The 16,543-nt window shown below is 34.3% G+C and overlaps 1 protein-coding gene across 1 annotated transcript; it reads right to left on the minus strand.

The window, feature by feature from the left end:
- Positions 1-1,699: 1,699 nt before the first annotated feature.
- LOC113890497 (ATP synthase subunit epsilon, mitochondrial-like) lies at positions 1,700-1,855 on the minus strand. The gene has a single exon (XM_027538357.1). The coding sequence runs from the start codon at positions 1,853-1,855 to the stop codon at positions 1,700-1,702; it is 156 nt and encodes a 51-aa protein (XP_027394158.1).
- Between the last annotated feature and the right edge of the window lie 14,688 nt (positions 1,856-16,543).

The following is a 16,543-nucleotide window of genomic DNA, read 5'->3' on the forward strand; positions in this document are numbered from 1 at the left end:
ATGGACTCTGTGGGAGAGGGAGAGGGTGGGAAGATTTGGGAGAATGACATTGAAACATGTAAAATATCATGTAAGAAACGAGTTGCCAGTCCAGGTTTGATGCACGATACTGGATGCTTGGGGCTAGTGCACTGGGACAACCCAGAGAGATGGTATGGGGAGGGAGGAGGGAGGAGGGTTCAGGATGGGGAACACATGTATACCTGTGGCGGATTCATTTTGATATTTGGCAAAACTAATACAATTATGTAAATTTTAAAAATAAAATAAAATTAAAAAAAAAAACAAAAACAAAAGCAGAGACATTACTTTGCCAACAAAGGTCCATCTAGTCAAGGCTATGGTTTTTCCAGTGGACATGTATGGATGTGAGAGTTGGACTGTGAGGAAGGCTGAGCGCCGAAGAATTAATGCTTTTGAACTGTGGTGTTGGAGAAGACTCTTGAGAGTCCGTTGGACTGCAAGGAGATCCAACCAGTCCATTCTGAAGGAGATCAGCCCTGGGATTTCTTTGGAAGGAATGATGCTAAAGCTGAAGCTCCAGTACTTTGGCCACCTCATGCAAAGAGTTGACTCATTGGAAAAGACTCTGATGCTGGGAGGGATTGGGGGCAAGAGGAGAAGAGGACGACAGAGGATGAGATGGCTGGATGGCATCACTGACTCGACGGATGTGAGTCTGAGTGAACTCCGGGAGTTGGTGATGGACAGGGAGGCCTGGCGTGCTGCGATTCATGGGGTCACAAAGAGTCGTACATGACTGTGCGACTGATCTGATCTGATCTGATTTTACAATCCTAAGTGTGAATGTGCTTTTGAAAACAACATTTGGTTATTTTCTTTTTCTTTAATATTCATCTTTCTTCATCAATATGTGGTCCAAACACATACATCTTTCTTCTTTTTAAATTAACTTTTATTGGAGTACAGTTGTTCTAAAATGTGTTGTTTTCATGGTGCAGCAAAGTAAATCATTTATATGTATACATATATCCACTCTTTTTTAGATTGCCTTCCTATTTAGATCATCACACAACTTAGAGTAGAATTGCTGTGCTATACGGTAGGTTCTCGTTAGTTACCTGTTTTATACATAGTAGTGTATATAACATATATCTTTCTTTTATACTAATTATCTCTGATGGAGATTGGCAAATGTTAACATAAGTGTGTTTACATTTATTTGAAAATATGCATTTTTACATGTTGTCTTAGAACAAACACCAAAATATTAGCTGTGTCTAATTTTGAGAGAAAATATTAAACACAATTTTTTTTCTATTTTGGAGTTTTTCTGTGTTTTTCTTTATATTCCAAAAAATATACTATAGTCTTAGATTTCTTCCATAAAGTAAAAAAGTAATGTTTTAAAAGACAGTAGTTGTCAAACCCTTAGTTCATTTAGTCTAAGTTCTTCAGAAAACAGATATGACTGCAAAGCTTAATCAACATCAAAGACAGGAATACTTTCTCAAAGTCTTAATTTCACTTATTATTATGTTTTCTTATATCATGCATTTATTTAAACACTTGTGAAATGATATATTTTTGAGCCATACTTCAAATTACTGGCAATGTCAGTCTATGAAAAAGACAGGTATTTTTCTCTTCATGAAGTGAGATAATTTTCAATCTGCCATAACATGTGCTTACACATCTTCACTTTGAAAACATAGCATTCAAGTTAAGTCAGGGCAGATTATTCCTTTTTGACTTTTACAACTTTTATGCTGCTGCCAGAAGTCTTCTTGGCATTTGCTTTGAATTCTGTCTTCAGTGTATCTCTCATGGCTTTTGCACAAATCTGGGAGTACCTGAGGTAGCTGAGTCCAATCTGTTGCCAATACTCTGCCATGATGTTATAAGAATGGAGCACCTCCAGCCAAATCACAAAGATGAGGTCAATATCAGCTCAGTGAGCAGCCTAGCTTGGGAAATGATATCTTTAGCTCTAATACTTGAATACATAAAATAAAGGATATAAAGCACTTGGGGAAATTTATTCTCTTAACTTCCTATTACACTTTCTTGTTGTTTACTATTAGTCATGAATTCTGTTACTTCATAATTATGCTACATTTTCAGGTCAAGAGAGCTAATTTATTTGAAACAACTCACATTTCACTGTCCACATTTTCATATTCCAAGATCTGGGGATGTTAAAGAAGGTATGCACAAGGCCCTCACAGACAATTTCCTTTTAGGTTAGAGAGTGCCCAATCTGATAATTAATCAGCCTAATGCCCACTTGGCTGAAATTCTCAGGGAGGCTAGAATTCTCAGGGAGGCTGGAATTATGCCTTGTTCTCTCTTCTATATCTGTTAACTCATTCCATGTAAGGAACTTAGCACTGACTCCATAGAATGGAAGCTTCCAGTTTGCTGGCTTTCCTGATGGGTGCCTACCAAGACCTGATAAATCCAAAGTCTTCGACATCTCAATAACATCTCAATCATGCTCCAGCCTCTTGGGCTATAATTTGTGGATTTATCCTTAATCCTAATCTTTCCCCAAATCCTACACATCTGTATACCCAAGTGTGTCAGGAATCCCAACTTCTCGTTGCATTCACAATGATCTCAGACTCCTCCACTCTTATTTAAATTACTATAATATCCTCTTGATTTCCTACTTCCATTCCTCTACCCCTACATTCTGTTTTCTCTAGTGTAGGCGGAATCATTCTCTTAAAATGGAAATTAGTTCACACTCTCCTTTTTCAAAATAATTTTTGTGTTCTTGTTGCTGTGTAGTCACTCAGTCGTATCTGATTCTTTTGCAGCCCCATGGACTGTAGCCCATCAGGCTCCACCACAGTTCCAAAGCATCGATTTTTAAGCACTAAGCCTCTTTTACGGTCCAACTCTCACATCCATTCATGACTATAGTTCTGATAGCAATGTGCTTAATAATCTAATGATCCTCTAATTAATAAAATGAGATTCTAGTTTCTTAACAATTCATTGAAGAAAACTATTTTTGAGGTAAAGAATATGACTTTATTTGGAAAACTTACTGATCAAAGGAAACTCCTTTAAGCTTAAAACTGTTTAAAACTCACTTTTTTTGCGTGATGAAGAGCATTGAAACACGGGGTCTCTTATAAAACAAACTGCCTTACCAGTAAAATTAATTTAATTTATAAATGTAACTCTAAACAAGGAAATATTCATAATGGCTGACCTATATAAACAATTAAACAACAAATGTTTTTATATAAATGACACATTCATATTAGATGGTGAAAACCTGTTTTATGCAAGATTATAATGTAACAGATATTAAGCCGATAAATACATGTTAATTAATTTTAACAAAAATTACAGTGTAGTATTATTCCATTTTCAGGTGAGAAAATTAAGGATTTTAGTCAATTCCCTAATGTATGAACAAGTGAAATTGCATGCCCTTTGTTCCCTCTTCATTCTTTCACATATACCAATATTTTTCAAAAACTGTCTCCTATTATCCATATCTTCCTCTTACAAAATTATTTCCTTGTTTTAATTTTCAAAATTTGCAACTTCTCAGCTCTAATTCCATGTCACCTGATGACTTTTGTCTTCACAGGACTTAAAAAATGTATTTTGTCCTTTAGTGCAAACCTTATATTTTCTACAAATACAGAAAAGATAACAGTTAACTGACATTGAGTACACAGTTTCTTTTTTAATTATAGTTTTATTGAGATATACTGATATACATTAAAATGCACATATATAAAGTGTTAGTTGATAAATTTTGAGATACATATGTACATACACGTATAATCACAATCACCATAATAAGCACATTCATCAATCTCAAAACTTTCTTTGTGACTTAGTTTCCTCTGTGCCTCTCCTTCCCTGCCCCCTGCCTAAGACTACCATTGGCAGGGGTAGAATAATTGTGACTGAAGAATAATTTGCATTTTCTAGAACTTTATAAAAATTAAATCCGGCAGTATTCATTCTCTGCTGTATTTTGCTCTCCTTCTTTATCTCAACATAATTACTGAGAGCATCATCTGTGCTGTCGCAAGTATCAATAGTTAAGTCCATCTTTTTGCTGAGAGTTATTTCAGTGTACAGATACAGAACAATTTGTGTTCCATTCACCTGTCAACAGGATCCAAATATTTCTTCTATTCCATTGCTCACCTTTTGTTCTCGTGAAATTTTGTTCTTATGAAGTGTAGTCAGATTATTGCTTTTCCTATTTATTTACTTTTTTACCTCATTTTATTAGTTTTCATAAAACTTTTGTGCTTAAAAAAAAATCTTCCATACATTCATGGCAAAGATAGTCTAAATTTATTCTCATGTGTTCAATATGTATTTTCCACATTTTTTAAATATATGAATTTTAGGATCCACTTTTCAAGTTCTATAAAAATCATCTAATGGATTTCTGTCAGAACTACAGAAAATTTACAGATTAGTTTTGTAAAATTTGATTAGTTATGTCAAATTTGATATTGTCTTCCTTGTCATAGATTAGTATCTGGCATCTTTCTCTTGTTCCAGATCATAAAAGGAATGTTACTAGGGTTTTCTTGTAGTATGACATAGTCTGGTTTTGTGGTTAGAATAATACTCATTTATTTCTGTTTCTTTTATCAGTTACTTTCCCCTTATTAATTAGCTAATATTTAAAAAAAAATTAAAAGTTGTGTGCTGTTTCTTTAGAGAACATTGCATGAATACATTTATAAAGTCTAAATATTCCCTCATTTTTGGATTATTATTGTTTTGTTTTTTAATATTTAGTGTCTCACTTTATTTTTGACAGTCCATTTCTGCTTAAATTATGTTTTGTCTAATATTAATACTATAATGTAGATTTCCTTTTCATTGATGAATATTTCCATCAAGAATTTTCCCAACAATTTTATTTTCTGTGCTGCTCTAGTGCAGAATATAACTTGATTAAAAACACACAGAGAGGCACACACAAACTAATCTCTAAGTGTTTACATGTAAATTTAATCTGCATAAATTTACTGTGATTACTTAGTTCTATCATCTTACTTAGTGCTTTTAATTTGCTTTGTGGGTTTGTTCTCTTCTTTCTTTCCATTGATTCTATTGCTTATAATTATTTTATTCTCATCTCCCTCTGCTTGATTAGTAAAATGGCTAATTTTTAATTTACAGATATATAATTTTCATAAATTTAATGCAGAAATGATCCTTTTTCTTCCTTGTTAATATAATCTGGAATAATAGCCAAATAATTTTTGAATCAACTAAATTCATTTATTAACATCAATCAATAAAAATTTAATAAAATATTTTACTGATAACAGCTCACTCTAGTTTCATACACCCTAAGATTTCTCATTCCGATTTACCCTTTTTCTTTACTGCTTACATACAATGGACTAATATATTTAGTTAGCTATTAGTACAACTATTATTTATTTTAAGAAATCCATACTATTTTTGATAGCTTTGAATTTACTTTTATTTACTGGTCAAAATATGCCATGTCTTCCAATTTGAATCTATTTTTCTAAACGTCTAAAGATATTTCTACTTTTATATTTCAAATATGATTGGCCTGATCTTCCATTTATTTTCTACTTTCAAACTTGACATAAAATGATATCATCTACTCTTATTGCATGTTTAACATTTGCCAGATTTTTTCTAAGCATTTTGAATGTTTCAACTAATTTAATTTCACAATAATAATGATTCAAAGTTGGAATGATTATTGTCATTATTTTGCGGAGTTTCATAGTACTTTGGAATAATATATTATTTAATCATTATCTTGCAAATTGAAGCTGTATTCATTAAACAATAACCCTCCAGTTACCTTTTCCTCTTCCCCAGGCAACCATCATTTTACTTTCTGTCTCTATGAAGTTAGCTTTTCTAGTTGTCTTACAGAAGTGTAATTATACTATATTTGTCTTTTTGTAACTCCATTATTTCACTTAGTTAATGTCTTCAAGGTTCATCCATGTTGTTTTCTGTTTCAGAATGTTCTTTCTTTTTAACATTAAATAATGTTCCATTGTATATATGTATTATTTATTCATTCATCAATTGATGAATGCTTGGGGTGATTTCACCTTTTGACTATTGTGAATAATGCTGCTGTAAACATGGGTGTATAAATCTTGTTTGGATCTTGGCTTTCACTTCTTTAGGATATATACTGAGAAGCAAAAGTTCCTGGATCATGCAGTAATTCTATTTTTAGTTTGTTGAGGAATCACTATATTGTTTTCCATAGAAGTTGCACCATTTTACATTCCCACCAGAAACGCACCAGTTTCTCTGCAACCTTGTCAACACTTGTTACTTTCTGTTTTTGTTTTGGTTTGGTTTTCTTAAAACAATCCTGCTAATCTTGTAAAGAATTATTAGTCGCTCAGTCGAGTTTGACTCTTTGTAGCCCCCTGGACTCTAGCACACCAGGCTCATCTATCCATGGGATTTCCCAGGCAAGAATACTGGAGTGAGTTGCCATTTCCTTCTCCAGGGGATCTTCCCAAAGCAGGGAAACCCAGGTCTTCTGCACTGCAGGCAGACTCTTTACCATCTGAGCCACTAAAATTTTTATTTGCATTTTCCTGATGATTAGTGATATTGAAGATCTTTTCTTATGCTTATTGACCATTGGTATATCTTCTTTGGAGAAACAGTTATTTAAGTTCATTGCCAATTTTAAATTAGGTTTTCTGATTTTTTTCTGTTATTCAGTTGTAGGAATTCTTTATACATTTAGAGATATTAACTACTCTTCAGACATTATTTTCAAAGATTTTTCAAGTAACTTTCAAGAATAAAAAATTATGTTGGCCTGAGATACCTACAAGATCACTTAATGCAGTAGAAAATTGAGCAAAATAGCCAAGACACTCTAGAAAATAGTGTAAGCCACTGATCTTTAGTTTGTCAAGCTGCCTTCAAATATTCAAGTATAGAAAAATCAGTGTTAAACATGCAAGAACTTAGAAAATATTATTTCTACAAACACATCATAAAAATCTACCAATGTATTAACTTCAGTCAACAAATGTAAATGGTGGACAGAGATTATGTTTATGTGTATAATCAAGGTTAAAATAAATACAGACATAAGAATAAAAGAGAAGGTAATATAGGTTATTTCACAGTAGAAGTGATATTCTTTAAAAAAAATTAAACATTAGTGAGGAAAATGGTACAAAAAATAAGTTACACTGATGACATTATTTGCAAGACTCAGTAGCAAAAGGATATAACTTCAAGCTGAAAAATCATATTCAAAAGTTAATTATATTTAATTGTAAAAAATAAGCAATTTGAAAATTAATACTTTCAGAGGAATGCTACAAATTAATTAACATTTTAATGTCCATTATATTATCCTTTTTATATGGAAAACCAAAAAACTGTGTCAAGAATAGGAATGCAGAGATTGCAAGAAAAGAGGAAAAATGTAAGCATTTAAATAAAAACAGCAAAATGGCATTAAGCATGTAAGTGGACTTAGTAATAAGGCACAGTGTAGGAGAGAAAATAATACTAAGAGCTTTGATTGGAGAGGTGATAAAAGAAGGGTGATGCTTTCTAAGTTAAGGAAGATTAGCATAAGAGGAGAGTTAAAAAGAAAAATGAGTATTTCTGCTTTTCTATGTTGATACTGATTTATGTGAGTTATCACCTGACTTATGTCAATTCTGATTCCAAGTGACTCAAAGTAAGAATGCAATACTCGATAGAAAGGACAATTCAAGGGACAGATATGGATCAGATTTGACTTCTGATTACTCATGGAAAGAAACAGACAATTCTCAGAAAAATAAAGTCAACGACATGAAATCCAGGAAATGGGGTGCATGGCAGATGTGAGACAAGTTAACAGATGTCAGAAGGATGAAGGAAGGCTAAGTAGGTGGAAATAAGTCTTGATATTTGCAATTCTGCTGGAGTTACAAGGGGACTTCATTTATCTATTAAGAAATATAGTTGCTCTCTTTTCTCAATACTAAATAAAGAGCATATTCCAAAGGAGATATATGAAAACACATCAAGAAATGTTTCTAATCTATGAGAATTAAATTAATCAAGCTAATAATATGCTGTAAAATAGGCCTGAAATGATATAAGGAAACATGTTTGAGGAAGGTAGAAATAAGAGTTGTGATGAACATTTACTCAAAATGAAGTATGTAACACAAAACAATAAGCAGGAATATGTGTATATATAATTTTCAATGTATAATAATTAGCTAAACATGATGAGAAAGAACAGGGTTATATCTGCTTGTAGTGTTTTTATTAAGTAAGAAAAGTGCATCCAGACTCACATGTGTACTTTGGAGGCTATTATAAAGATACACACATTTAAAGAAGACAGCTAGCTTTTATATAAGACTAGGATAAAAAGGATTTTGAGAAAAGAGGAATAACTTACAGCAGGATGTAAACTATGGGTACAACAATGAGTAGCTATTCTACCTATTGAAAGAGAAACAAGAGAAAATAGGCTTACATTGTAGAGAAAGGGATTTAAATTGTGCATAAGTTAAAACTTCCTAACTAAAAAAGTTTTGAGATACTGGTTGGATATCTTTCTTGGTTTAATTTTGAAAATTATTAAGTCAGATTCTCATTTGTGTTTCTAGCAATGCCAAAATTGTGTAAGGCTGAACTCTGAATGTGTGTGCTTGTCACATTACTGGTAATGTTTAAACAGTTGTCTCGCTGATCCTGCTGACTATGCCAATTGTCTTGCTACATCTCATTGTATACACAGTTCATTGAACCCATAGTAGGCAAGGAGTGAGCAGGGATGCTGGAAGAAAACTCCAGGCGTTGTAGGAATTGCAACCACATTTATTCTTTCCTGACTAGCACAGCAACCTTACCAGCAGGCACACTGTACTGTCTCCTTTTGTGGTTGACATAGCGGACACAGCCTCACTGCCATGACGAAGCCTGAACGTAGCCCCCCAGACTTTTTCAGGTGGAGCTTATGTGTGCTTTCAGAACAAAAGTAGCCCGTGACCTAGAGGGTACCTTGAGAGGTGCATGCACAGTGCTGTAAGTGGACTCAGCTGTTACATAATCATTATTTACAAAATGTGGGGTGAGAGTGAAAGGGCATAGGGTGAGAGACCACCCTAGGTGGTCTCTCATAGGTGAGAGACAAGAGACCACTCCATCTTGTCTAATTTGCTCTTTCCCTACAAATATTCAAAGATTTCTTGTGCCAAGAATGCCAATCATATTATCTATATCAAGTTTACACAAGAGAATAAATGATCTTTAATTGTATTGGAGAATTTAACTCTAGAGAAGAATTTCCTGCTGGAGAGGAATGTTAAACCTCAAGATGAAATTCTATGGGACCAGGTAATAATGAGTGATAGGTACATCTGGACGATGATTGAGTAGACACTTCACTGCTGAGTTTGTCAGCCAGGTGTGCCCAGAGAGCCTGGTTCAAACACCGCTCACCACTGGAGCTGAGGACAAATGAAAATGAAGCCTTCCGGTATTCATATCATCAGAGGAATAGTTGGAGGATCACTTCAAATCTTTCAAGCCCACACTAGATTAACTTGAACCAGTCAAGCAAGGCCTAATACTGTTGTACTTGCTTTGTAGAAATCTTCCTCCAAACTAGGATTTCTAGAAGAGGTGAGTGTGAAGTGAAAGCTCCTCATGGTTGACTTCACTATTACTTAAATACTAGGTGCTTTAAAAAACAAAACAACTTTACATGCATTATGTTATTTAATCATTAGAAGGGACACAATAAGGAATGAAAAAGTTATTGTTTAAATTTGCACTTTACAGAAGATATTAAGACTCTGGATGTTGTAACTTTACCCAAAATCTTTTAACAAGTGAAGCAGCTCTGTCTTACTCTAGAAACTATATTTTCACATATCCTCAATCATTATTCTACATATTGATTCAATTATATCTTGAAAATTCAGCAAGTTTCAGTAAATAAAGATTTAAAAAGATTAATCAATTATACTATGTTAATTTATTTACTGAGCTATTGATTTATTTAGAAAATTAGTAATGTTTAGAAAAATGTACATTCTCATTAATAAATTATTACATTTAGTTACTGATAAAATGTCTAATTTCTTTTTTATGTTATGCTAATTTCAGATTTTTAAAAATCTTATTAAAATTCATCTGTTATTTGCTGGAATTGAAAGATTAGTCAATCCCCCTTATGCATAACAAAATGGATTAATCCTCCTTTCTGACAATTTTTGAAGAAACTGCTCTGGAGGAAAAAAATTTCAGTCATATAAGATTTGCCTTTCAATAACACATTTATGTCCTTTTTTTTGGCCTCCAGTAGAATATGATTACGTTAGATCACATTTCTTTAGATACATACAAATTAGGCATATTGCACAATGGCTAGGAATTATTTTCCTAATGTTTCACAATAGCTTGAATTAATTGAAATCCTTTAGGGTATATGAGGCCCGAAGTATGTCGTGTTCATGGTATAGTAGGAAATAATTAGATCTGTAGTGAAGAGACACTCCCAATTAAATCTTTATGGGAAAATGATTCTGAAATTAGCTTTAAGAAAATTGAATGGAAGCAGATCATAGGCAAAATTTAATACTCATGCATAGTATTAACAAGGATATTTTATATCTAAACATGGAACTATGTTATCTCCCTTAGAGTCAAAGTATAATTTGTGTGACATATTAGAGAAAGTTAAGTCTATACAAGATGAGCTAAAAAGAGCATGGAAAACATATTTTTTTGTCACAATAGGACGTAATGTTTACAGCAATAGCCAATGTCTTACAGATTCATAAGTAAATCTTAATAGAAGCAATTATGAATGCAAGATAATATCAGTGACTTCATATAAGACATAGACTGATACAAAATTGTGGCTTCAGTTTTCAGTTCAGTTCAGTTCAGTTCAGTCGCTCAGTCATGTCTGACTCTTTGTGACCCCATGAATCACAGCACACCAGGCCTCCCTGTCCATCACCACCTCCTGGAGTTCACTCAAACTCAACGATCATCGAGTCGCTGATGCCATCCAGCCATCTCATCCTCTGTTGTCCCCTTCTCCTCCTGCCCCCAATTCCTCCCAGCAACAGAGTCTTTTCCAATGAGTCAACTCTTGGCATGAGGTGGCCAAAGTACTGGAGTTTCAGCTTTAGCATCATTCCTTCCAAAGAACACCCAGGACTGATCTCTTTTATAATGGACTGGTTGGATCTCCTTGCAGTCCAAGGGACTCTCAAGAGTCTTCTCCAACACCACAGTTCAAAAGCATCAATTCTTAGATGCTCAGCCTTCTTCACAGTCCAACTCTCACATCCATACATGATTACTGGAAAAACCATATCCTTGACTAGACGGACCTTTGTTGGCAAAGTAATGTCTCTGCTTTTGAATATGCTATCTAGATTGGTCATAACTTTCCTTCCAAGGAGTAAGCCTCTTTTAATTTCATGGCTGCAGTCACCATCTGCAGTGATTTTGGTATAATTGACATACAGCACTGTATGAGTTTAGGTGTACAGCAAAATGACTTAGCTTATATATATATATATATATATATATATATATAGTGAAATGAGTACCATAATATATTTAGCTAACATCAGAAATATCTTAATTGCTCAATTCTAGATCTGTTTCCAAATCTCTGCCATTAACTTTATTTAACTGATACACTGTTTTCTGGACCATAAGAAAAGTACTACATAAGATCCTATATTTCTAAATTGATAAGATTTATACAATAGAACTGTCTAGAATTCAAGTGAAATAGGATTTTTTTTTAAATCTGAAGGAATTGTATGTGTCTGAATACCCCATTTTTACCTTTTTATTTTATACTGAAGAATTGTTGATTAGCAGTGTTAGGATAGTTTCAGGTGCATAGCAAAGTGATACAGTTATACATATATATATATGTATATATACATATATATATATATATGTACCTATACTTTTTCAAATTCTTTTCACATTAAGGTCATTATTTACATAATATTGAGCTGAATTCCCTGTGCTATACAGTAAGTGCTTTTTGGTTATCCATTTTAAATATAGCAGTGGGTACATGGCAATGCCATACTCCTAATCATCTCTTCTACCTACCTGTCCCCGTTGGAAACTGTAAGTTCATTCTCTAAGTTTTTGAGTCTGTTTCTGTTTTGTAAACAAGTTCATTTCTATCACTTCTTTTAGATTCTGCATACAAGTGATATCATTTATTTCTCTTTTCCTGGCTATATTCAGGATGACGGTCTCTTGGTCCATCCATGCTTCTGCAAATGGAACTATTTTATTCTTCTTAATAGCTGAGTAATATTCCATTGCATAACTGTACCACATCTTCATTATCCATTCCTCTGTCAAAAGACATTTAGGTTGCTTCCATGTCTTGGCTATTGGAAACAGTACTACAATGAACATTGAGGTGCATGTATCATTTCAGATCATGTTTTTTCTCTAGATAAATACCCAGGAGTGAGATTGCAGGGTCATGTAGTAGCTCTACTTTTAGATTTTGAAGGAACCTCCATATTGTTCTCTATAGGGCCTGTACCAACATACATTCCCACCCACAGTATATGAGGGTTCCTTTCTCTACTTATCCTCTCCAGCATTTGTGGATTTTTTGATGATAGTCATTTTGACCATTGTGAGGTGATATCTCATTTATCAATAGTTTTGATTTGTTTTTCTATAATAATTAGCATCATTTCCTAGACCACCAATGCCTCTTCAGGCAGTGTGGCCATGTTATCCCACAGCCATCTATCTATCACAGTTCATATTACAAACTGAGATTCAGTTTACTGAGGACAGGAATTTGATAAAATCTTAAAAGTTGATGCTGTTAAGGTGCTGCACTAATTATGCCAGCAAATTTAGAAAACTCAGCAGTGGCCACAGGACTGGAAAAGGTCAGTTTTCATTCCAATCCCAAAGAAAGGCAATGCCAGAAAATGTTCAAATTACCATATAATTGCAATCATTTCATATGCCAGCAAGATTATACTCTAAATCCTTCAAGCTAGGCTTCAATAGTAAATGAACGAAAACTTCCAGATATATAAGGTGGATTTAGAAAAGGCAGAGTAACCTGGGATCAAATTGTCAACATCTGTTCGACCATAGAAAAAGCAAGGGAATTCCAGAAAAACATCTGCTTCTGCTACATTGAATATGTCAAAGCCTTTGACTGTATGCATCACAACAAACTGTGGAAAATTCTTAAAGAGATGGGAATGCCAGACTCCCTTATCAGCCTCCTGAGAAACCTATATACAAGACAAGGAGCAAAGGTTAGAAACAGACATAGAACAACTGACTGGTTCAAAATCAGGAAAGGAGTATGTCAAAGCCATATGTTCTCACCCTGCTTATTTAATTTATATGCAGAGAAGACCATGCAAAATGCCAGGCTGGATGAATTACAAGCTGAAATCAAGATTGTCCAGAGAAATATCAACAACCTCAGATATGCAGATGATACCACTTTAATGGTAAAAAGTGAAGGAACTGAAGAGCCTCTTTATGATGATGAAATAGGAGAGAGAAAAAGCTGGCCTAAAACTTAATATTCAAAAACTAAGATTATGCCATCTGGTCCTATCACTTCATGGCAAATAGATGGGGAAAATGTGGAAACAGACTCAGATTTAATTTTCTTGGACTCTAAAATCACTGTGGATGGTGACTGCAGCCACAAAATTAAAAGACACTTGCTCCTTGGAAGAAAAGCTATAACAAACCTAGACTGCATATTAAAAAGCAGAGACAACACTTTGCTGACAAAGGTCCATCTAGTCATATCCTGATGTTGAAGCTGGAACTCCAATACTTTGACCACCTTATGCGAAGAGCTGACTCATTTGAAAAGACCCTGATGCTAGGAAGGATTGAGGGTAGGAGGAGAATTGGATGACAGAGGATGAGATGGTTGGATAGCATCACTGACTCAATGGACATGAGTTTGGGTGAACTCCAGGAGTTGGTGATGGATATGCAGGCCTGGTGTGCTGCAGTTCATGGGGTTGCAGAGGCGGACACAACTGAGCAACTGAACTGAATTGAGTCATATTCAGAGCTATTGTTTTTCCAGTAGTCATGTATGGATGTGAGAGTTGGACCATAAAGAAGGCTGAGTGCCAAAGAATTGATGCCTTTGAACTGTGGTGCTGGAGAAGACTCTTGAGAGTCCCTTGCAGATCAAACCAGTCAATCCTAAAGGAAATCAACCCTGATTTTGGAAGGATTGATGCTGAAGCTGAAGCTCCAATACTTTGGCCACCTGATGCGAAGAACTCACTCAACGGGAAAGACTCTGATGCTGGGAAAGATTGAAGGTGAGAGGAGAAAGGGGCAACAGAGGATGAGATGGTTGGATGGCATCATTGACTCAGTAGACATGTTTGGGCAAACTCAGAGATAGTGAAGCACAAACAAGCCTGGCGTGCATCAGTTCATGGGGTCTCAAAGATTTGGACACAACTTAGCTACTAAACAACAACAATAATTAGTGATGTTGGACACCTTTTCATGTGCCTCTTAGCCATCTGTATGTCTTTGTGGCAGTGTCTATTTAGGTTTTCTGCCCATTTTTTTGATTAGGTTGTTTGTTTTGATGATATTAAGCCACATGATCAGTTTGTAGATTTTGGAGACTAATCATTTGCACAGAAAGGAAACCATAGGAAAAATAAAAAGACAACCCACAGCTTGGGTGAAAATATTTGCTAATGATGTGAATACCCCAATTCTTTTATTGTCTTGTCTTGGAAGCTCTAATATGAAAACTTATTTTTCTTTTATTTGCAACAATATTTAAATAATATTGTTTCAGAGTGTAAAATGTTTCTATAATTCTTGATGTAACTGAAATATTCTAGGTTGGATGATAAGAGATGGGGGAATTCCAAATGTATAAATAAGAAAACTTTGATTCAAACAGGTTGATGAAACTGGAGCCTATTATACAGAGTGAAGTAAGCCAGAAAGAAAAACACCAATACAGTATACTAACACATATATATGGGATTTAGAAAGATGGTAACAATAACCCTATGTACGAGACAGCAAAAGAGACACTGATGTATAGAACAGTCTTTTGGACTCTGTGGGAGAGGGAGAGGGTGGGATGATTTGGGAGAATGGCATTGAAACATGTATAATATCATAGATGAAATGAGTTGCCAGTCCAGGTTTGATGCATGATACTGGATGCTTGGGGCTGGTGCACTGGGACGACCCAGAGGGATGGTACGGGGAGGGAGGAGGGAAGAGGGTTCATGATGGGGAATGCATGTATACCTGTGGCGGATTCATGTTGATATATGGCAAAACCAATACAATATTGTAAAGTTAAATAATAAAATAAAATTAAAAAAAAAAACAAGGAGATTAAATAATTAGCCAAACTCAAAAGTCTGGTTGCTAGTTAATGACACCTTTGCAACAATATTGAATTCCATACTTTTAATGTTAAGTTTCTAGTTCGTACGTGGAACCAAAATGCGTCTAATGGGTAGATGCTTGCTTGTAATGATCCATCCTTGGACAAATGTTCAGTGTACAGTGAATAGAAACATTTTGAGAACATTTATGCTCATGCTGAGGTGCCACTTTAAATGTTTTCCTGAATCATTATTGACATTCAATTATCTGTGGAAAGTTTGTGGCCTCCAGGTTTTTGCTATAATATTCCAATTATAATTTACATAGTACTTCTAGTGATTGGAAAGGAAACTGCAGTGTTATTCATATGCAGAATTTTAGACCTTGATGAGTAAGCTATTATGTATAAAATAAGCATTTTAAGCAAATTGATTTTCTGTATAGAGTTTTAGCCCAAAAAGACATCTCTGCACAAAAATCACAATCAATATTTTTAAACAAAGCTAAATTGAATCATGTCACTGCTTTAATATTATAATAGCTTTAATGTAAGACAAATAATAAACTTGTTTTGAAATCTTTTTTGTTGGTTGTTCTAATTTCAATAATAATCAATGCACATTTCAGGCTTCTCAGGTGGCAAAGTGGTAAAGAATCTTGCTGCCAACTCAGAAAACACAAGAGAGGCAGGTTAAATCCCTGGGAAATGACAACCCATAGTAGAATTCTTACCTGAAAAATTCCATGGACAGAGGAGCCTGGCGTGCTACAGTCCAAGGTGTTGCAAAGAGTCAGACATGAATCTTTACACTCACACAAGCCCATACAACGCATATTTCATTTTACAACTCTTACTGTTGACAGCAAAACCTTAAGTAGAATTTACAATGGGGGAAGCACATGTCACCAAAGGCAATATACCTGACATGCCTTGTCATCTATTTAACCAAAACACTGGTAAAACTAAACTCTTATGATAATTAAATTCTGATTTTATGGATGTCACATGAAAGAATGAAAATGAACAAAGTAATTTCTGCTACTATGGAGCAGTTGAGGACAATGTTTGAATAACTTTATGTTAGTGCATTAAATTATGACTAATTATATTTTTAATGCAGAAGGTGCCAAATCTCCAAAGAGAAAGGACTATTAGGGAATT

The sequence above is a fragment of the Bos indicus x Bos taurus genome, chromosome 3, assembly GCF_003369695.1.
Source record: "Bos indicus x Bos taurus breed Angus x Brahman F1 hybrid chromosome 3, Bos_hybrid_MaternalHap_v2.0, whole genome shotgun sequence".
Classification (NCBI taxonomy): Eukaryota; Metazoa; Chordata; class Mammalia; order Artiodactyla; family Bovidae; genus Bos; species Bos indicus x Bos taurus.

Excerpts from the sequence above, each read along its gene's own strand:
- LOC113890497 (XM_027538357.1), bottom strand. The coding sequence starts at position 1,855 with ATGGCAGAGTATTGGCAACAGATTGGACTCAGCTACCTCAGGTACTCC.